Source organism: Pteropus vampyrus, unplaced genomic scaffold (assembly GCF_000151845.1).
Source record: "Pteropus vampyrus isolate Shadow unplaced genomic scaffold, Pvam_2.0 Scaffold56, whole genome shotgun sequence".
Taxonomy (NCBI): Eukaryota; Metazoa; Chordata; class Mammalia; order Chiroptera; family Pteropodidae; genus Pteropus; species Pteropus vampyrus.
Genome location: NW_011888837.1, coordinates 8,345,161 through 8,367,511, shown reverse-complemented (window position 1 = coordinate 8,367,511; position 22,351 = coordinate 8,345,161). Strand labels below are relative to the sequence as shown.

General features: G+C 34.0%; 1 protein-coding gene across 1 annotated transcript in view; it reads left to right on the top strand.

The window, feature by feature from the left end:
- PRKG2 (protein kinase, cGMP-dependent, type II) overlaps positions 1-22,351 on the top strand; it is an 86,024-nt gene that overhangs the window by 22,322 nt on the left and 41,351 nt on the right. The window contains exons 3-8 of the mRNA XM_023530856.1: positions 2,392-2,505; positions 3,677-3,782; positions 6,419-6,482; positions 13,718-13,795; positions 15,346-15,440; positions 18,440-18,508. Coding sequence (XP_023386624.1) covers positions 2,392-2,505; positions 3,677-3,782; positions 6,419-6,482; positions 13,718-13,795; positions 15,346-15,440; positions 18,440-18,508 — 526 coding nt within the window. The remainder of the gene's footprint in view (positions 1-2,391; positions 2,506-3,676; positions 3,783-6,418; positions 6,483-13,717; positions 13,796-15,345; positions 15,441-18,439; positions 18,509-22,351) is intronic.

Sequence of the window (22,351 nt, the reverse complement as noted above, 5' to 3'; positions counted from 1 at the left end):
AAAAAAACTTGAAATGCATTAAGATCCATGAAACCAACTTGACGGTACCATTAAGTGGTTTGGATGGAAAAGAATTTAGTTGTAATGAGAAGTTATTAATTTTTTTCATATCTAATTTGTAGGATTTGGAGCTAAAACAGACTTTATTTATTACTAGACTGTAAGTTCTATCAGAATCAATATCTTTTCTGTTTTGTCCGCTCTGTCTCTCTGGTACCTAGACCAATTCCTGGTAAAACCTAGGTGCTCGCCTCAGATTTGTCGATAGGACAGATGGATCGAGACAATCTAGAGATACTTAGCGGTGAGTTAGAGAAGGAATTTCTGCAAGAGAAAGAGCATAACTCCACCATTTGTCTTCCTCTGAGAATATAGGTCTTTTTTGCATATGATTTTGGTTAGGTAAGGTTTTATCTGCATTCGTTCAATGGGAAAGGAGAATAGAATTTCCAGGGAGGAAAATTGTGAGGAGGTTGTCCAAAGTGCTGCCTCTTCTTCCCCCACCTTTGCCTAAAAAAGATTACTGCCAAGCATTCTTTTTTTTAAGACTGTTTTTTTTTTAAATAGTTTTAGTTTTACCAAAAAAACAAACAAACAAACAAAAAAAAACAAAAAAGAGAGAGAGGGAAATGTAGAAATTCTCCATATATCCCCTACCCCCCACACATCTATAGCATCTCCTATTATCAGCATTACTCACCAGAGTGGTACATTTTTAAAAATTGTTTTAATTAATTAAAACCAATGATGGACATATATTGATGCATCCTAACCTCCCATAGTTCACAGTTTATCTTACGGTTCATTCTTGGTATTCTTCATTCTATGGGTTTAGACAAATGTATAATGACATGCATTGTTCTTTATAATATCATACAGAGCATTTTCATTGTCCTAAAAATCCTCTGTACTCTGCTTATTCATCTCCTTTCATTCTACCCCTGACAAGCATTCATCTTTTTTTCACCATAGTTTTCCATTTTCCACAACGTCATACAGTTGGAATCATACAGTATGTAGCCTTTTCAGATTGGCTTCTTTCACTTAGTAACATGCATTTAAGATTCCTCCATGTCTTTTCATGGTTTGATAGCTCATTTATTTTTAGCACTGAATAATATTCCATTGTCTGGATGTACCACTGTTTATTTATCTAGTCACCTAATAGAGGACATTTTGGTTGCTTCCAAATTTTGGCTATTATGGTTAAGCTGCCATAAAAAATCCGTGTGTAGGTTTTTGTGTGGACATAAGTTCTTATGAGTAAATATCAAGTAGTGTGATTGCTGGATTGTGTGGTAAGAGTATGTTTAGTTTTATAAGAAACCACCAAACTCTCTTCCAAAAGGGCTGTACCAGATAGCATTCTCACCAAAAATATATGAGTGTTCCTTTTGCTCCACATCCTTGTCAGCATTTGATGATGTCAGTTTTCTGGATTTTGGTTATTCTAATAGGTGTGTAGTGGTACCTTTTTAAATTTACATTTCCCTGATAACATATGATGTGGAGTGTCTTTTCATATGCTTATTTGCCACCTGTATATCTTCTTTGGTGAGTGTCTGTTAAGGTTTTTGGTCCATTTTTCAGCTAGGTTGTTCATTTTAAGAGTTTTAAGAGTTCTTTATATATTTTATACAACAGTCATGTATCAGATTGTCTTTTGCAGTTTGTGCTTTGTCTTCTGATTCCCTTGATACTGCCTTTCTCAAGCACTCTTCTCAGTGACTTCCACTTATTAGCTCATTTCAGTGAACAAGGGGTTAGGCAACTACTGTGGTATAGTAAAGTAACTTACCCAAGGCACACAGCCTTGACTAGTCAGAACCAGACAGTCTGACTGCAGGGCCAGGGCACTTCTTAGTTATGACAAGTTCGTCCTTCTATCAGTGTGAACAGCTTTGTTGTGTTTTCAAGACATGCAGTAATTATTGTGTTTCTTATACAAGAGAAATCGTTTTATGTGCTACATTTTTTATGGGGTAGAATGAATTTTAAATAAAACACTTGCCATCCACTGCTCAGAGGAAGAATTTTGTAACAGTGATAATATTAACAATAGCTAACACTTAATGGCATTTACTATGTGCGAGCCATTGTTTTAAGTTCCCTACTAATATTAATTTCTTTATATTGCACAACAAACACGGGAAGTAAATATTATTATTATCCCCATTATTGACAAGGAACCTCAAGCAGAGAGGGTAACTCTCTCAAGACAAACCAGCTAAAAGTGGCAGAACTGGTTTTAGTCTGCATTCTAAAACACTTTATTATAATGAGAATCATAAGATACCTTAACTGTATGCTTTGTGTAATTTCTGATTTTTTTTTTAATTTATGGAATTCAGGAAGATTTTGATTATTATTATTTTTAATTCTACTTGATAGAGGGCCGATTAGAGGTATTCCAAGGGGAGAAATTGCTATCATCCATCCCTATGTGGACCACGTTTGGGGAACTAGCCATTTTATACAACTGTACAAGGACCGCCTCTGTGAAAGGTAACAGGAGATGAAATGCTGTATTTTTAAATTGTTATACGATGTTAAAGATAATCTAGTAGAGTCACTATTGCATCCTGATTCAGTCTATTTTGTCTCCCATTGTGACCCATATACTCTTATTAATAGAAATGCTATGCTTATAAAAGGATTTATATTGAAGCACTTGCCAAAGTAAGTCAAGTCTTAAAGAACTTTTTCATTGGATACCTGTATATAAAGTATGAACATGGCTTTAAACTAAATGATTTCAATATTTGCTTTAATTGCTATTTCACTTTTTTACTGTGTAGATGTCTACCACTTGCTCATCCAGAATGTTTGCTTTCCATTCTCTATGAGATTCTGGCCATGTTATAAACCAAAAAAATTAATTAAACCAATGAAAGTGTATAAATGTCAAAAGGGGTATGAGGTAATTGATTAATGAGAGTTTTCATGAATGACTTTTGAGATTAGTTTAAAAGTTTCTTCTTAAGTTTTGACTTTATTCAATCTTGAGTTTTCTTCTGAGTTACTTAGATGTGGTGTTTCTCAGGGTTTGGGACTGGGTGACAGGTCTCAGCACTGCTGCAGTATTTGATAGAAATGCAGATTCAGGGTCTCACACTAAACCTGAATCAGAATCTCTGGCAATGGGCCCCGGGTATCTGTATTTTTAAGAAGAATGTCACGATGACTGATTCACGCAGAGATCCTTAAACTGTATTGGCTCTCTTTACCAACAGTCTAAAAAACATAAAAAGACACAAAAACATACTCATACACCCAGAGATCTTTAACTTTCAATTATCTGCTTATAAATTCTTCATTCTCTAGATTAACAACAGGCTGACTGGCTTTCTCTTGTGTCACAGCACAAGTCTGAAACATATCCTGCATAATTGGGAATTGCAAACTAACTTTAATATCATCCTAAGGAAAACATAATTAGAAAGGAAATCTTTTGCTACTCAATTCCAAACCATGGTTCATATCAAAGCCAAAAATGATTTTATAAAATTATCTACTATTTATATCACTGCTGCTTTTTATTTGCATTTTTAATAATGCATTTTTCCAAGAACTACTATTTTTGAGAACATAAAAATTTATTGATTAACATTTTTCTATGTTTTCTTAATATAGAGCTAAATAATATTTTATTATTTTCTTGATTTTTTTCCTAAAGCTATTACCAGTGCTAAAACTTGGGCACTAGATCGAGAGGTATTCCAGAATATAATGAGAAGGACAGCTCAAGCTAGAGATGAACAGTACAGAAACTTTCTCAGAAGGTAAGAATAATACATTGTATAAAAGAGAAGATGATGTTGCCATATTGTGGATATGTTGGTTTTATCAGATTATTTCATCATAGCTTCTCTTAGAAATTTTCTGCACGATTAAACCTAGAAGTATTTCTTTGCAGTAAATGCCACTATATATAAAAAATTATATTTAATTCCCATTAGCCTTGTACACTGATTTCTTTTGCTAATTTTGCATTATATTGATGGAGTCGTTGAATGTAATGTAGAAAAATGTGCTAAAAATCCTAAAATATTCACATGAGTTGCTCAGTTGACTTTGAAAAATACCCTATATTTTGGAAGAAGGTAGCAAAAGATAATCTTTCTAATAATGCTTTACTTAGAATAATATTAACATTCATTTATTTTATTATCCTTACTTGCTTTACCTGAGACGTTCTTTTTCTTGGGTAAAGAATAGCCACACCATTGCCTAGCTACACCGTCTTCCAGGTTATTATATTTATAGGAAATGAACATGCCAAAAATGTTACTATGCTTGCCATGATGGCATGGAACCTTGGAACACGCTTGGTTGTGAACTGCTTTATACCTCTATTTAGATACATCAAATTATAGAGAAACAAATACCTACATAAGTGGAAAAGTCAGTTATACATTAAAAATGTTTCTTAGAAAGTATGTTTCATATTTAAACTATCTCTGTGTCTTTTGTGGGAGTTTTGACAGTCTCTGAAACTGTAATACATACTGTAATGAGGTGTTACCTATGACAAGTAGTAATAATAAAAAATCTCACAGTTTCCAAAATTAAATTCTAAGTTCTTTTTAAGTATAGTAATTTTATCTTGCATAATTAGCCTGCAGAACCAATGATTTTAGGGCTGTACAGGGCCTTGAATATAGTGAGGACACAATAAATGTTGAATGAACGCATTGTTGATCAGTGGAACATTGCAGGTGTTGAGGTTTCTCATAGAGAATCTTTCTGATTTACTCTCCCAGAGTCAACAATGACTCCTGGTAGAGCTGCAGTAATGATAAGCAGGTGCCTTACCTTTATACCAACCAATGCTTTAGCAATTTAGGGTCTACGTGAATATAGGGGATCTCAAAATCCAACAACTGAGCAACACAAGTCAGCATTTAAAGCTAATGAACTGCACTTATGCAAGGGCAAAAAAAGGATAAATAAATAAACCAGTGCCCATGGGTTGCATTTGAATGTCAGATAAAACCTGAAACTCTAGGTGTAGCAGTTCATTCCGTTGGAGTCTAGTACGTTCTCTTAGTGGCAGGAGCTCAGAGAATTTACTAGTACATATTTCTTCCTTCTTTTCTTCTTGCTTTTGTTATCTCATTCATGCATTCAGTCAACAATTACTTCTTGCCAAGCCCTAAACATTGTGGATTCAGTGGTGAACATGATAAACCTGCTCTCTGCCTTCATGGAGGGGAGACAGACAAAAGATTTTTCCTCACATCAATTTCCTCACCAATCCCCAAAGGTATTAGTTTACAGGGGAGAATTTTCACTGACATCATAGATCCCAGTGTGGACTAGAAGTAGAACTTTCATGACAGGCATGTGTTAATCAATGATGAATTCTGGTTACTCTTTTACTTTTTCATTAATGGGGAGACATATCAGAGAAATACATTTCTATTTGTTTCATAATACACAGTAAGCTCTTTCTTTTTCCACTTATATCTTTTTACTATGAAGTATATGATGTCTATAAATGACACATAGTACATAGTGTAATTTATAAAACATAATAACAAGATGAGCACATCAAGTTACTGTTCAATCCAAGAAGCAGAAAGTTAGCAGTGTAGTTGGAGTTCTCATGTGCTATCCCATGTCTTTCCATTTCATGAATATTTGGAATAGCATCATTTTTTTCCTTAGAGGTGTTAAATTTTAGATGGTAAGAAAGACATATTTATCTTATAGAAATCTTATTAACAGACCTGAGTAAAAGTGGGTATTGTCGAGGAGAAATTTCTTTAATAGAACAATTTAATCATATTAATTGGTTAATCATACTGAGTGGAATTTCTGATTTTTTTAAAAAATAATTTTTAATATTCTATTTCATTTTCTCCGTATTATTATTTGTAAAGATATTTCTATTACATGCCTCTGGCTGTCATTACTTTTAAAAGACAGCATAGTATAACTAATAATCAAAGATCATTTCCATGCTAATTCCTATATTTCCCCCTGGATTCAGTCTTTACTTAATTATAAGGAGTTAGGTGAGAATCTTATCCCCCTTCTGGAAGCAGAGCTCTTCACCCATGCTAATAAAAGAAATATTGAGATGTGGAGAGAAACACATTCCTAGAAGTGATTCACTTTGAAAATGAACAAGAAATGTAATGTTTTTTTTACCCCTAAATAGACAAAATTTGATTTTTCTCTTTATGCTATCTTATTTTTATTTGACTATGATAAATGTCTGAGATTATATGTGTTTACATAATTTTAATGTATTTGAAATTCAGTTATTTATGTGTAATACATTTGGAGGTTTACTTTGGAAAAATGAAAGTGCGTTTTTTAAATGAACGTAAAGATTTTAAACTAAATGTATAGGTATTTATAGTTTAATTCGGGAAGATAATGAAATAAATGTTTCTTTTTAATTTTGAAGTGTATCCTTGCTGAAGAATTTACCTGAAGACAAATTAACCAAGATCATTGACTGCTTGGAAGTGGTAAGAAATTTTAAAGCAAAAAATATATTTCGTCAAGAGATTGTATAATCTAGTCATTATTAGCACTGTAAATGAATAGAAAGGAAAAGATGGTACATCACCAGTCTACTGAGACAAGGAGGTTTTTTTCTATAGTGAAAAATGTTAGGCCAATTCACACTGAATTAAGGGGCTGAGACAGCTTTAGGCAACTCTTATGAAATGTATAAAAGGAAATTGGATTTGCATATGTAAAGTGACATTTGATTTACATATTTTAATCTTTTTAGTATATTTCATAAAATTAATCTGCCTTACTCAAGAAGCATTTGATTTTCTGCAGTTAACACCACAATCTCTTATAGTTTTCATAGTATAAAGGATTCAGTGATACATAATTGGGAAATGGAGTAGAGAAATGGTATATTGCAGCTTTTGGTGACAGGCTTCTGAATTAGGTTATGAAATGCTCCATACTTGAAAACTCTATGTCATGAAATGACACTAGGAAAAAAAAAACAATTCTAATTGTTTATAGGGAGGGGGGAGGTAGATGGGATAAAAGGGGTCAAATATGTAAAATAAATAAATTTTTTAAAAATAAAAATAAATAATAATAATAAAAGAACCTGCACTTAAGAAGCACTTTACTTATTTTAATATCTAGGGGAAAATGGCATGTTGGAATGTATTAAAAATCTCATATTAGGCATCACCTTGATGATTGGTTATAGTCCAAGACTAGTCACGTCTTTTTGTGAATAAGGCATTTAGGACATGTTCTTTGGATTCTAATGATATGTATTATATAAAAATCTCTTCAGATTTCACAGATTAAAATCCAAAGCAAATAACCTCTCCCTAATTGAAACCAAAACGGCTTTTCCGGAACTTAAAGGAATTTAAGGCATAGTAAACAAGTCCCATGTAGACTCTAAGCTTTATAAAGCTGTTCTCAGGAGGAGACTAAATAAATAAATAAATAAACCCTACAAGATTGATATTGACAGACAGATTCATTCCTCTGTCAATCACAATATACAATGTAAACTAATACCTGTTGAGAAGGGAGCACTAACCATTTTATTCCTAAGTGTGACACCAGTAATGTTTCCATTTACAATTCATGGACCCCATCTAGCAGTTTATCAAGGACAGGCCATGATGACACAGTGCCTGGTCTTGTGTCCCCAGAGTGTTCAGATATGAAGTCATTTTCAAGAGGACTGCTTGCCCTGCATCTCTTGGGATTTTCCCAATGTAATATAACCCAATGACAGATGTTACAAATTAATAATTCATCCTAATTTTTGAGTGTGTGTTTTTTTTTTAAAAAAGCTGGAGAGGCCCTATATTTTTTGTTAACTGAAGAAATCTGTTTTTAATATAATACTAATAGAGTAGATTCACCAGAGGGGAATTCCATGCTGACAGCAAATATTAAAATTTAGTATCATTAAAAATAAATGGTAAATTAGACTTATTTATAGCAGCTGCAGGCAACAGCTACAGAATATATAGGTGGGGGCTCAAATCCAGTATTAATTAACACACAATTCAAATTTGAAAGTCTCATCTTTTAAAACACCCTAGAAAGGCTTTATTGTATCTCAGAATTTGCAGACAGCAGCGCAGTTTATAAAGGGCTCTTTATTCATACCTGGCAAACAAATGTGACTCTGTAACGTGTGAAAATTCTCAAATGTGAAAGTGATTAACAAGGGAGTAATGAGATCTATTTAGTGCTAAGAAAAGCACATTATTTACCAGCATAGCTTGGACTAATGACCCATCACTAGGGTCCTGACAACAGCCAATCGCTATTGCATTGGAGTTATGACAGAGCACCCGCTGACTTCCAGGACCAGCTGTCCCATAAACTGGCTCCGTAATCTTTGAGAAAAAACAGGCTAAATCTGGCATGCTATTTAGGAATTGATTTGGGAGTTTTTACAATTTTTGTGTGGGGATGGGAAAGGGGAATTGTAACTTCCTGTCACCAAGCAGTTGATCCGATGTGTTTGTTAAGACTGACTGTTGAACTCCTAGACCAAATGGCCCCAATTATGTAGTGTTAGAATAACATTTCTTGCTTTAGCTCATCTCTGGAACATTCAGTCCTAGAGGCAGATATTGTCTTTAAACCTCTTCTTGGGATCTGAAGGGAAAAGGAGAGTGAAAATAGTACCAAGACATTCACTGGTGTGCTTTAAGAGTTAACTAATGAACATTGAACATCGAACATCGAACATCGTAAAGCATGATAAAAATTCCAAATGCAGTGTAGCTCTTAATGACAATGAAAATGGTAATGTGACATATGCACCTGGCAGTTGTGTTGTACGGAAGACAAGAGCAGAAGGAGTTTCTGCTTCCCCACATGGTGATCAATCCAGGAAACATGGGATTGGACTGTGTGGTTGATGGAAAAGTCCCCTAACTCTTTGTTACTGAGCTTTGATACTTAACCTAGTGACCCTCCCCACTGCAACTCTGACACACCATCTTACACAAAACTGAGGTGTGGCGGAAGTAGGGTAGGGGCGGAGCAGTGTGGAATGTCCTTGCCCTACTCAGGTCACTGTTAGTGCTGCTTAAAAGGCAGATGGCCAGCTACTACTTCACAGAAACTCTGGTGAAGTAGGGACCCAGAAATCCACATTTAAACATTTCAACTGTGCAATTCTTGCTCTTATTAAAGTTTGAGACACACTAGTTTAAAGTTATGAACAGAAAATGCATATTTAGAGTTTGCTATAGTCTGCCTCTTCATTCAGGAATTTTTCTTTTTATTTTAATCATTTTTCAAAAGTTTAGCATTTCTTTAGTTCCTGATTACACTTGCAGAAGCCAGAGGGTTTTTCTCATTTTAATGATTACATGAAGAGCCATAAGAAAGTTGAGATAATTGTGGATTTTGCCACAGTTTATGGTCCAGTTATTTAAAGGCTGGGCAGCTAGTTGTAGAAAGTTCACTAGTCTGAAGTCCAGAGATTAGGGTTTGTGGTCAAGCCTCTGTCAATAGCAGCCATCATTAAATTATGGTGGGCATTAGTGTTTTCTAATCTACAAAATAAGAGGTGGTGGGCCACATCTCTACAGGCTCTTTTAATGTTTTAATTACAGAATTCTATTCAGTTGACTTACCCAAATCAGAAGAATTTCTGTCAGTTTTCATTTTGTAGGTTCTGGTTCTGGTTCTTTGTAATTTAGTAATCAGGTACTAAATTGTGGTTGATAAAGTCTACTGATCAAGTTGTATTTGCTTTAAATTTCTAAGGTATTTTAACTATTGTGCTTGGACCAACAAAACACTGCTGGTAACAACCCAAATAACTGTACATAGTTTTTAAAGCAACCAACTTGGGTACAAAGTCACATAATGCACAGAATGTGTGTGTGCATGTACGCCCTACACTGATTGTGTATTATCAGTACTTCTTTGTAATGAAGATTTCCAGCCACACCTTAATTACTCTAAGGAATTCATAGGCTTGCTTCTTTGTCTCTGTCCTTCAAAAAACAAACAAAAAAACCCCTTAGGTTTTTCTTCTAGTTTTATGTATTCTATTTACAGACCCTGGGGCTCTAGCATCTTGTTAGAATGAGCATTTTCTTTACAGTGAAAAAGTCTTTCCATCTTCCGCTGTTGCTGTTTGTATAGTTTTCTTCTGACTTCTACCTCTCAGTCTGTCCTGGAATTATTTCCTTATTTTTCCCTTTTGCCATACACTCTGTAGCTACTCTCCAGGTTTCTGGACATCTTCTTTTGAAACATCTTTTTCAGACTGTGGGTCACAATTCATTAGTAGATCATGAAACCAAATTAGAGGAACACTTTTAAAAAATATACTTACTATTTTTAAAATAGTAAGTATAAGCATTGTTTGGAAAAACGTTTCAATTTTATACAAATGTCTGTATTTGTGCATGCTCATGTGTGTGTATTTGGGTGTACATATAAAATGTATTTTTTACTGTAGAGTGAAAAACGCTTGAAAATATTTGCTCCACAGGATAAGGTCTATGGCTTCTTGGTCCTCTAAGGAACTCCTCTACAACGTAACCACAGCACAATAACCACACAGTTTGCATTTCTCTTTTTGGTCTTGGTAACTACTGTGGCTAGACTGGCTACGCTCCCCAGTTGACAAATACTGCCGTCTAGCATCATAGCCAGGACTTACCACTATATATTTTTGGTCTGACCTACATCCACAGCCTTTTCTGATCTATGAAGTTACTGTCAACACACTGGGAGGTATTATTTATCTTTCTCCCATGGTTTTGGGTGACAAAGAATCACTCCTGGAAAAAATACCACTAGGAAGGTTGCCCTTTAAGAAACAACAAAACTCTTTCTCAGTGTTCCCTTTCAAGCTTATCCCTTTTAAATAATCTGACCGACAGGAATTAAAGCTGTGCATCCGCACACACCCAAATGTCTTTATAATAACTGAAAAATAGCACTTCAGAAATTCTTCACGTTTCTGTGCTCCATGTGGGGAATGGGGACAGAGACTGAGATGGGAATGGGAGAGACTGAAGAACAGCCTGAAACATGAACATCTAACATGACACTGGCAGTTTCGGTAAAGAGAACTGAACATTAGCTACATACAGAAGATACCTGGGTGGTGGCATCGTGGGCACCCACTTAACCTCCCAGGGTTATAGTCATCTCAATTGTAAAATCAAGCTTATATGTTGTGGTAAAGCTAAAATGAGAAAGAATAAGAATTGGAGTAGGCAAACTGTGATGCAAAAGACTTGAAATATTATTTTCCAACTAAAACAGAAGTTTGTCACTTGCTTATGTAACAGTCCAAGGAGGACAGTCCCTGTTTGAAAGAGTCTTTAGAGAACACAAGCTGATGGCGACTCTGCCATTTTTATCATGGCCCCTATTCCAAGATAGGGTCATGCCATTACTGCTGGGGGAAAAGTATGAAGACACATGCCTGAAACGGTTCATGGGCCTGGCATGGAGGAAGCACACACCACTTCTGCTCAGATTCTTTTAGCTAAAGATTAAGCACGCGGCCACAGCAGGAAGGCTGAGGAGCGCAGTTCACTGTGGAAGACTCTGATGACTAGCTCACAGCCTCTTTCACAGGAATTAACAGTCACTGGGTGCTTGGTATATACCAAACGTGCCACCAAATGCTGGAGATATAGTGTCTCACCTCATCCTCAGGCAACATTAGGTGTGGTAGGTAATATAATTTTAATTTTACAGGAAAGGTAAACTGAGGTCCAGAAGATTTAAAGAACAGCTAAGCAAACCATTATCCTCTTTAATTTGGCAAACATTGAGTATTTACTATAATTCAGATGCTTTTAATGCTTCCAAACACGCACACACACGTGGTCTTTAATTGGCTTATTGTGGTAGACAGAATGGACTCCCCTAAAATATCTAGACCCTGATCCCTGGAATGTGTGAAATGTTATGTTACATGGCAGAAGGGACTTTGCAGATATAATTAAGGTTCTGGACCTTAAAAGAGGAAGATTATTCTGGATTATCTAGGTGAGCCACATATAATTCTATGAACCCTTAAAAAGCTGGGAATTTTCTCTGACTAACATCAGAGAGATGCAGCAGAAGTGGAAGTCAGAGGGATTTCAAGTGGAAGGAGCATTCCATGTGTCGTTGCTGGCTCTGAAATGTAGGCGGCATCTGTGCAAGGACTGGACAGAGAGAGGCCTCTAGGAGCTAAGGAGCAGCCCCCGGCAGCCAGCCAGCATGTAGGGGCCTTACCCTACAGCCACAAGGAACTGAATTTTGCCAGCATCCTGATTAAACTTGAAAGTGGATTTTGCCCTGGAGCTTCCAGGAAGGAACACAGCCATGATGACACTTTGAATTCAGTCCTGAATGACCCAATACAGAGAAATCCAGTTGAGCCACACTGTGCCTGGACCCTCTGACTCACAGAGACAATAAATGGGTGTTGTTTGAAGCCAGTAAGTGTGATTATTTTTTTCAGCAGCAGTAGAAAACTAGTGTGCTTCTTTTCTCTAAATTTTTGAAGGTGAATATTCTTATTTGAACTTTATGGATTGATGGAAGTGAAATTCGCTGGAGAACTGGGATTTGAATCTGTATCTGTTTGGCTTCAAAGTAATTTTTCGCCCTAAGATATGCTTCTTTCCATAAGAGGTTGAAATGTATTGTAAAATGTACATAGTGCTATGTAAATAAAAGATATAGTTATTAGTATTAGGAGTAATATTGATTCTATAAATTTAAATAGGTTTTAAGAGTAAGTGACCAAAAAAGATATTGAAATATAGTAGACATGAAGGTAGTTTCATTTAAATTTTACTTTCAAATCTAAAAGAAAAAGAAAAGACAGCTCTTATGTTGTTAATTAGGCCTTTTTAAAAAAATTGAACAAGCCCGTTTTTGCTTGTATAAATGATTAAGAGATCCATTTGAGTTCTGTGACTTTGAGACAAAATCACATTAAAGCAAAGCAGGAGTGGACAGTTTAATGCATCTTTTGTTTTCCAAGAGACTGAATTGCTCTCTTGGTCTGACAGGTTGGATGAATTTTTTCTACCCAAGAATTCTTCCATTATACACACATATGTAAGGGAAACAAAGAAATAAGTGACAGTTTGGGATTTTGTGTGGATAAACCTGCACTGAAGAACAAAATTTACATGTGAAAAATTCTATTAATCTTTTATAATGATAAATCTTTGGGGAAAAAAATTCATATGAAAAAGCTAGTTACTGTGTATGTAGAATTTCCCCAACCTTTGCTCTTCAAGAAATTAGAAACTGAGGCTGCTATTCCCAATGTCCATAGAGGATAATATTTTCAGTTTATTAGAGAATAATTTGTTCTTTTTCTAAACTCTAGACCTAGTTTCAGGCTGAGGCAGATCATTAAACAGTTTATCTTTAGATGATTTAGGTGAAAGCTGCCTGTATATCAGTGATTATTGTTCTGCTCTCATTTCTCTTCATATCTTCAGTCTCCATGCCTGAAATTCAGTATTCCAAGTGATTTTGTTTTCTGTGAAAGATAAACATGAATGCAGGTAATAAAGCAAAAATCTTCTTGCTTTTCCATAGTTTATGACTGCAGTATCTTATAAGATTACAGTTACAGTAGCAAAAAATAAAAGAAACAGGTGTAAATGACCATTTTAAAGACACGAGGAGTTCTATTTCATGTGAGTCATCATCTTTAGTACATCTTCACTGGACCTAACCTTTTCTTTTTCTCTCATCCCAATAGGAATACTATGATAAAGGAGATTATATTATACGAGAGGGCGAGGAAGGAAGTACCTTTTTCATTTTAGCCAAAGGAAAGGTAAATATTAATTATTACTTAAAGTAAATCAAAAAGTCCTTCTAAATTAGTTTTCCATAAATGCAACTGTGTTCTGCATTGAAGTGTAAGAAGTCCTCTGCATTGAATGGGTAAAGGAACTTCTGCTCAGAAGAATCTGATGGGATTTGGTCTGAACACTGGGTTTGGGGTGATCGATTCCAGCTGAGACAATAACTTCCTAGTGACCTTAGCAAGTCACAAGACCTTTTTGGATCTCATTTCATTGTGTATAAAATGACTGGATTATTTCTAAGATCATTTCTAGCTATAAGTGTGTAGTTTTCAGTCAGTCTGAGGGTCCATGATCAGGGCTGGAACACTTTCCCATCCAACAGGTATGACAAGCAGCAGATAGTGGAGAATGAACTCAGTAATTGTAGACAGCAATGGTTAGGCATCAAGCTATAGAACAGTTTGGCTCAGGACTTCATACACAATAGCTCGAATTGATTTAGATGCTGATGAAAACTTTATACTAATATATATAATAGATCTTTTTCTTTACCTAGATATTGACTGGATAGCATGTTGCCAGTTGTTCCTGTGTTAATTCTTAACAATGGTCCTCAGACACAAAAAAACAAACAAACAAAAAACCCCACCATTTGTCAAATTTGAAAGAGTAAAATCTCGAGCACCTATGTCTGTAAGCTGTCAGATTTTTACAAATGTTCTCTCTTTCATGCAAATATTTCTCATCAGAGAATCAGGTACTGTCCTTTGTAAACTGGTTGGTGGTTGAACTTTGAACTGGGCCCCCAGTGAAGGAAAAATAAATTAACAAAATAGTTTCAAATCTCAGAAACTCTTCATCACTCAGAACCAATTTTATCGTTTCTCCTCAACCTGGATCCCATGCTTTAAAAGAATTCTGGCTAATAAACAAATTGAATTTAAAATTTTTTTAAATTCATCGTGTCTTCGATAAATGCAAATCAGAATTTCTAATCAGCATGAAGAACCCTTGTTACCATGTTGAATTGGAATAATTCTACCCACAAACAAGGAAGACTGAAGTTTTTGTTTGGTTCTGTTGTGGAGGTTCTTAAACCTTCCTGGGCTGTGGATCACCATGACCTGTGAAAGTTTGTGGACTCTTCTTCATATCCACAGTTTTTCATTCCATTTTAGAGGGTACATAGGATTCAGTGAGACAGTTTGTAAACACCAGATTCAGAACTCCTGATACTCAGCCCTGTTCTGATTAATTTGTCAACTATTTGGCATTTTGAAACAATCAGATTTCCTATAGGACAATTATTATTTGCTTTAAATATCCCTAGGAAAAAGTCACTGGATTCACATAAAAATTTTTTAGTTTGGGAGGTGGGGTTCGAACAGAGCATCTTCCTCTCAGAGAAGTAGAGTCATTTGATTGTGTTAAGTCACAGGATTTCTTAGTCGATCCAGGCTTGTTTTTTTATTTGCTCAGGCAAGTTTGTATAGAGCTGGAGGGTCTGGTTGAAGAGATATGTGCTCAGATTTTCCTTTTTTCTTCTCTTTCTTTTTAAATGTTCGATGTAATTTAGGTAAAAGTCACCCAGAGTACAGAGGGCCACGATCAACCACAGCTGATAAAAACACTGCAGAAAGGAGAATACTTTGGAGAAAAAGCTCTTATCAGGTGAATCCATGACTTTATACACCATACTAAAATAATTCTTTGATTGTTTTTGTATGTGCAACTACTCATTTAGTGTTGTCAAATTGAGCTGCCAAATTAATGGCAGCCAAAGTTCAGGAATTAAAAATTATAAACTGACTTCTAAAAAACTTCATTATTATGCAAGAAAAAAGTGAATCTCAGAGTACTATTTTTTGCATAGGAAATAAATCGGAAAGTCTTAAGTTTGCTAGTGAAAATAAGGTGCGCTTTTAAAATTTTTAGTTTAAAAAAGAGTCAGAAAAAGAGATTAAAGAAATGGAAATTATAATTTTCTCTTAAAAATGAGTTTTTATATTTCCAGAGTTTGAAATGTTGCCCCATTTCCCCCTTTTAAAAATATCAAATAATGACTTTATATGTTTTGTGTGCTTTTTAATCATCATGACAAAAGTTATATTTTCTTAAGAATTTTTATTAACTAATTTTACAAGTTTTAGAAACAATCTAAAACAGTATATCTGAAATTTCTACCCGAACCTTAGGTCTTTTGAGGTATAAATTTATTTAGTGTTGATCTAACTTACAGAAGAAATATTTTCAAAAGTTAATCAAATAGCTCAGGAGGCACTTTGTACTTCCTGAAACTCAGAAAACAACCTCAAGTCTGAAGAAATACATTTTTGTAAATGTAAATAACTTTATAAAAGATCAAGTTAAAGTTTTGAGCAAAACCTTCTTTTGGAATCTTATGTGTTTTTAAATGAATACTTGAAATTAGTTAAGAAACCCTTACAATTTATATTATTACTAAATGCTTTCTTTTCATAAAATAAGTAAAATTAAATACTTATAAAAAGGAGTAGAATTTCTCTTTATCTACCTTCCTCCTAACTTTTGTCTAGAAAGCCCCAGTTCTGTTGATTTGTATGTCAGGATTACATAAGGGCAGAGCAAAGAAAAAGTGTTTAGAAATTAATATCTGAAGACAAATTTTGTTATTTAAAAATTATGAAGCTTTTATTTTTTATAATAAAATCTAACTATATGGCTCTTATGTAGATAATTTAAAAACGAAATTTAAAGACAAATTGAATTTTTCTTTCTCATTTTCTGGCTGGTAATAAACATGTTTCAATAATAGGGAAATTTTTCTTTTTTGTTTCTTTGTGACGGACTAGAATACATCCATGTAATAGAATCATGTAATGTCATTATTCAAGACTTCAAAGTATTTGTTCTTAAGATTTACAGATTATTCTTCTCATACCTCCAAGCTAAAATAAAGAACTAAAGTTTGAAAGTTCAGAGAACTTTATAAATGCACTATAGAGTCAAAATAGCTCTTGAAAGGAAATATGCTGTCTGGTTTTGCTGGATATGAAATAATTTATGGTGTATGTTGCAGCTAGCAAATTACAGTGTTTTCTCATGAGAAACATAGGAATTTATATTTAATATAAACATCCAACTCCCCAAAGCATTTGAAAGCATAAAGCTAAAATCAATGAAAAGGAGAGTTGGATACAAATATTTTTTACATTTTTGTGTACTTTTATGCTATCACTTCTCAGGGCCACTGATTGTGACTCAATATTTCTTATATTCTGTGTATTTCCATGACTTGGCATTAAATAGTCCTGAGTTCTTTCAGAATTTTATATGCAAAAATAAATCCATGACACACAGTTACTATAAAAAGAATGTGTGTATTTACAAACATCTAATACTTAAAAGTGTTTCTAGAAAATATTCTAGTCAAAACGATGACACTGATAAGTGAAAAGGATGCCATACCTCTCTTTTTTGAACTCACAAATCAAATAGTTGGCCCAATCATATCTATCTATCTATCTATCTACCTATCTATCTACACATATAGATAGATATATAGATATGTACATAAATACAAGTTAAGTATAAACTACTCAGCTCCCAACCCAAAAGCTCATCAAGATGAAGTGTTTTCACTGATGTCCTCTAGCAAGGACACTGTAAACTTGTAAAAGACTGCAGTTCATGTCAGAATGTCTCTGGATGCCAGCTATATGGATAGAGGAACTTCTTTGGAATGTAGAGATGGGCTATCAAGGTTTTCTCTGTCCCATCATTAAAGGAAGATGACAGAATTATACTTTGTGTGATGCCACTTTTGATGAAGTAGCTTGGAGCATTATCAATATGCTTGCTATTCCAGGTTATGTTAAATGAATCTCAGAACACTGGATACCATATGGGTGTACCTTTTTTTCAGCATCTTTAGTTTATAACTAATAGAGGGAGGAAACTAATATAAATAAATGTCTCTAAAGAAATAGTATAGCCAATGCTTGACTCATTGGTTCTTATTAGGTTATTAAATTTACCATCGTTAGATCATATGCCATAATTTATTGCATTTAAGATATCAGTTATAAGATGCATCACTATATTATGAACCCCTGAGAAAGAAAGGCAGTGTTGTTAATTATACTATGATTCATCATTAGTCATAAGACATACTCCGATTTCAGAGATTTTAATGGAAAATATACATATTAGATTCTATGAAATGGAAACATTTAATGTTATTTAATTCACTGGGTGTTAGGGCACTAAAAACACTCTGGGTTTATTATATGTTAATTACTTGAATGTTTTTCCAATAAATTTCTTCAATCAGTTAATTTCAATTCTGCCTGCGTATTAATTAGCAATTCCCATTGGATCAGAGGAATGCTATTTTATTTTGGCAGACACAAGCGCAGAAAGTTTCCATACACTGTTGCATTCATTGATTCCTCTCTATTCCCAGTGCAGTTATCTTCTCCTCTGAATTTCTTGTATATATAACTTTTTTGGGACACATTTCAAATCCTTTTTTTGGGAAATGGGTGGAGTATAAATTATGATATTAAAAAAAATCATAGTTTTTGGAAGATTTAAGTGATGGTGTTTCATACAAAATAGCAGATTCCCTAATAAAAATGGATGTTTAATGTCTAACTGTAGAAAATTGACTTTCCTGTTTTTGTCTGCAGTGAAGATGTCAGATCGGCTAACATCATTGCTGAAGAAAATGATGTCGCCTGCCTGGTTATAGATCGAGAGTGAGTATACTGATATTGTTGGAGAAGGCAGGCTACTGTCACCTTTGAAGACTTGGCCTTCTGTTATTCCAAGGGCCCATCTGTCTTCTCATTCATCATCACTTGGAAATGCTGGCCAATCCTCAGCTGTGAATATATTCTATTAAAATTCATGGGAAGGAAATGGGCCTTCTGATCTGAATCTGTCTGTGGTAGTGGCAGATGCTGGCAGACTAAATATTTTGTGTGCAAAGTTTATATATAAATATCAGCAATAGATTTAAATTCTGTATCTTTCAGAGAAATAAGCTTACTAGTGCTCATGGATTTTTCCCACACAATATAGTGAATAACTTCATAATTTATTTTTAAAATGCACTAAGCAGTCAAAAATTTTTTTGAAGAAAACTTGCCTCTCTCAGACAAAATATAAATTACTCATTAGCTGCATATATTTCCAGAGAAGTTTTAATTTAACATTTATAGTAATTTGCAAGTGATATGTATCTATATTAATCTCAAAAGGTCTAGGTTATTTTTAAGTGTAAGTCTCACTTTTTGTCCTTAACTCACTTCAAATTATATTTGAATCTGGTCTTTTGGAGTTGAATATTTATTATCTAGTTATAATAAAAGAAATTAAAATGTACCAAAGCTAGGCCTTTGTCTAAGAAAAGTCATAGTATAATCAAACAAATAGGGCATACTCATATGAAGTATTAGCAAAAAATAGTAAAATGACAAGAAGTATCACAAGGGGGTATATAGCTGATGGGTAATTGAATACACAACATTTATTTAACATAGAATTATAGAGATTTAGAGTAGTAAAGAACATTAAGACATTTAAAAAAATCTTTTCATTATGGGAAAATTCAAATATAATAAAAAAAAGGATGATATTATGGACCTCATAATGCAGGTTCAACAATAATCGATACCTTATTTATACCACTTTGTCACCCTTTCCCTGCCTTCTCCACAAATTACAAATGTAATTATTTCATCTGTAAATTTTAGTAGCATCTCTAAGAGCTAAGTGTTATTTATAATGCATGACCACAATAACATTAACATACCTAAAAAGTTAACAGTAATTCTTTTTTGTTATGTTTTTATTGAGATATAATTGACATAACCATTATATTGATTTTAGGTGTAAACATAATGATTCGATGTATGTGTATATTGTGAAATGATCACCACAGTAAGTCCAGTTAACATTTATCATCACTCATAGAACAATAATTCTTAATATCACTTCTAGTTGTTTTAATCTCTCTATTACAGATAAGAAAAATGAGTCCCAGATCAGTTAAAGAATTGCCCCCATAGTGCCATAAGTGATGGAGCAGAGGCTCCTGCCCAGGGCTCTCCATTCCTTAGAGCATCCTTTCCACCATGCGATTTGGCTCCCATAGTGTGTGTTCAGAAAGAGAAGCAATCGCAAAGCAGTAAAGAAGGCAAGGTTTTATTTTATTTTTTAAAGTGTGGAAATAGGCTTAAAAATTAATAGAAGTTTTTTAGGCAAAGAGAAAATGTGAAAGTCACTCTGGGTGAAGTACAATTTAAAAGCAAAGACATAGCGCTAAGAAAGTGCAAAGTATGTTCAGATAAAGGTGTAGTCTCTGGATGCCAGCTCTCAAATAGAATATGTTTTGGTACAGTATTGTCCCAATAATGCATTGTTTTGTGTATGAGTTCCTTAAAATTACATGCATGCACTAAATAACATTAGCTATGATAAAATCTTATAAATTGCTCCAAAATGTTAGGACTAAAAATATGATGGAAAGGAAAAACTTTTTTTCTTATTTTTCATTGTAATCACCTAATCAAATATTTATATACTATTTCATGTATTCATAACACATGAAAAGGATGCAGTGATTTTGTAGAGTTTATAAATTATTTAGGAATTTATGATTTTAGAATATTTAATTTACATGTGAATACTTGAGATTCTATAGTATGCAAAGTATTGTTTTAGGCACAATGAGACATAAAAGGTAATGTGAATTTATTTAATAAATTCTGTGGGTTGGGGAAGCTGAATATCAGGTATGACTAGGTTGACCTACATCCTGGATTTCCTGAGATAGTTCCAACCATATTTATTATTGGCACCCCCTCTCACTCTGAAAAGTATTCAATTTGGATTATAAATTATATGATTATCCTAGCTATGACTTATAGACTGGATTAAAATCTCACGATAATTCTCCCATAGCACCCTATCTACCCTTATCATAGTCACACTTAATTTAATTGCTTTCTTTAATATCTATCTGTCTTCCCACTCTTCTGCAAGCTTCAAGAGTACAAAAATACATGTTCACTGCTGTGGCAGTGTCAGCATTTGACATAGTCCTTGGCATATGGGAAGTGCTCATCAGATGTTGGCTAAATAAATGGCACCATGCTTGCAATGTGACTGAAAGCCTATGGCTTTTTATTTTTTCTCCTAAATCATTATTTTTAAAAATGCACAGAATGAATACATTACAAGGAGGAAAATTTAAGTCTGAACTATATTTCCTATTTTTAAAATGTAATAAAATGTGTGAAATAATTTTTGGAAACAACAGTAACTTTAAATGAATGGGAAGTGTTATTTGTAACATTGCCATTACTGTTTGGTTGTTGGGACAAATCTCCAAGAAGTTGATTAGTTACTCTTCAGTATATAACATCAGTATGAGTACAGGCTGCTTGAATGTGACAGGTGGAAAGTTGTATCTGTTTAAACTTGACTTTAAGTTTAGTTTGCAGAGAATTTTTAAGGGACCTGTGACACTAGTGTCACCTACATTTAAAAAATAAAATTTGTTTACAATAATATTTCAATTAGTTTAATAGCAAGCAAATAACGGTGACATATAGCACAAATAAAAACAAAACAAAATACAGGAAGTATTTCCTTTTTACATGAAAATGATCTATCTATCTATCTATCTATCTATCTATCTATCTATCTATCTATCTCCTTTTCATTGATTTTAGCTTTATGCTTTCAAATGCTTTGGGGAGTTGGATGTTTATTTCTCACCACTCTACAGTCAACGAAGGACAGTCTACAGAAAAGGGTAGGGAGGAGTGGAGAGTAGATCTGAAAGAGAAAATGGAAGACACCCAGCACAGTATGTAAGATATGCTTAATAGTGGAAATATAGATTGGTTGTCAAGTAATTGTGGGTAGAAGTCTTTGGGGGTAGGCAGGCAGTAAGTTTTGATGGTACGCTAATGAAGGGGTTAGCTTTAGTTATTGTGAGGTAAATTTTCATTCCTTTCATTTTGCTATGTCCAAGTGCTTAAGATGTTACCAAGATGATTGAAGCATGGCTTCTAGAAGGATACTATTTTGTGATAGGGAAAAATAGGGATGTTATTTTGTATTAGTACTCTAATAATCAAAATCAAGGTAGATTGTAAAGTATGGGGGTGTGGAAGCATTCGAAGGTTAATCAAGAAAATATATTTTACTGGTGAGGAAGATTATTTTTTATGTGCGAAGTGCTGTATGTAAGAATTCCTAGAGACAACAGACTGGGGGCAGGAAGATTAGATGGGGGAACCCAACAAATCTCTGATCATTGAACAGTGAGGGAAGTCAAGAGAAGATATTGGCTGAGCCTCAGAGAACTGCTAAGTTAAGATGAAAAATTTGGATTTAATTATGAAGGAATGTAGAATGAGGAGTAGCATCTAGGGATAAAGAAGAAATTTTATCTTTGGCTTAAAAAGTAACTTAATTTGATTAAGCAAACATAGAAAATCTGTAACCTGTGTAACCTGTTGATTCAGTCAACAGATTGTGTAGGCTATTTCCTTTCCACTGTCTTCTAAAGGAAAGAGAGAGAGAGA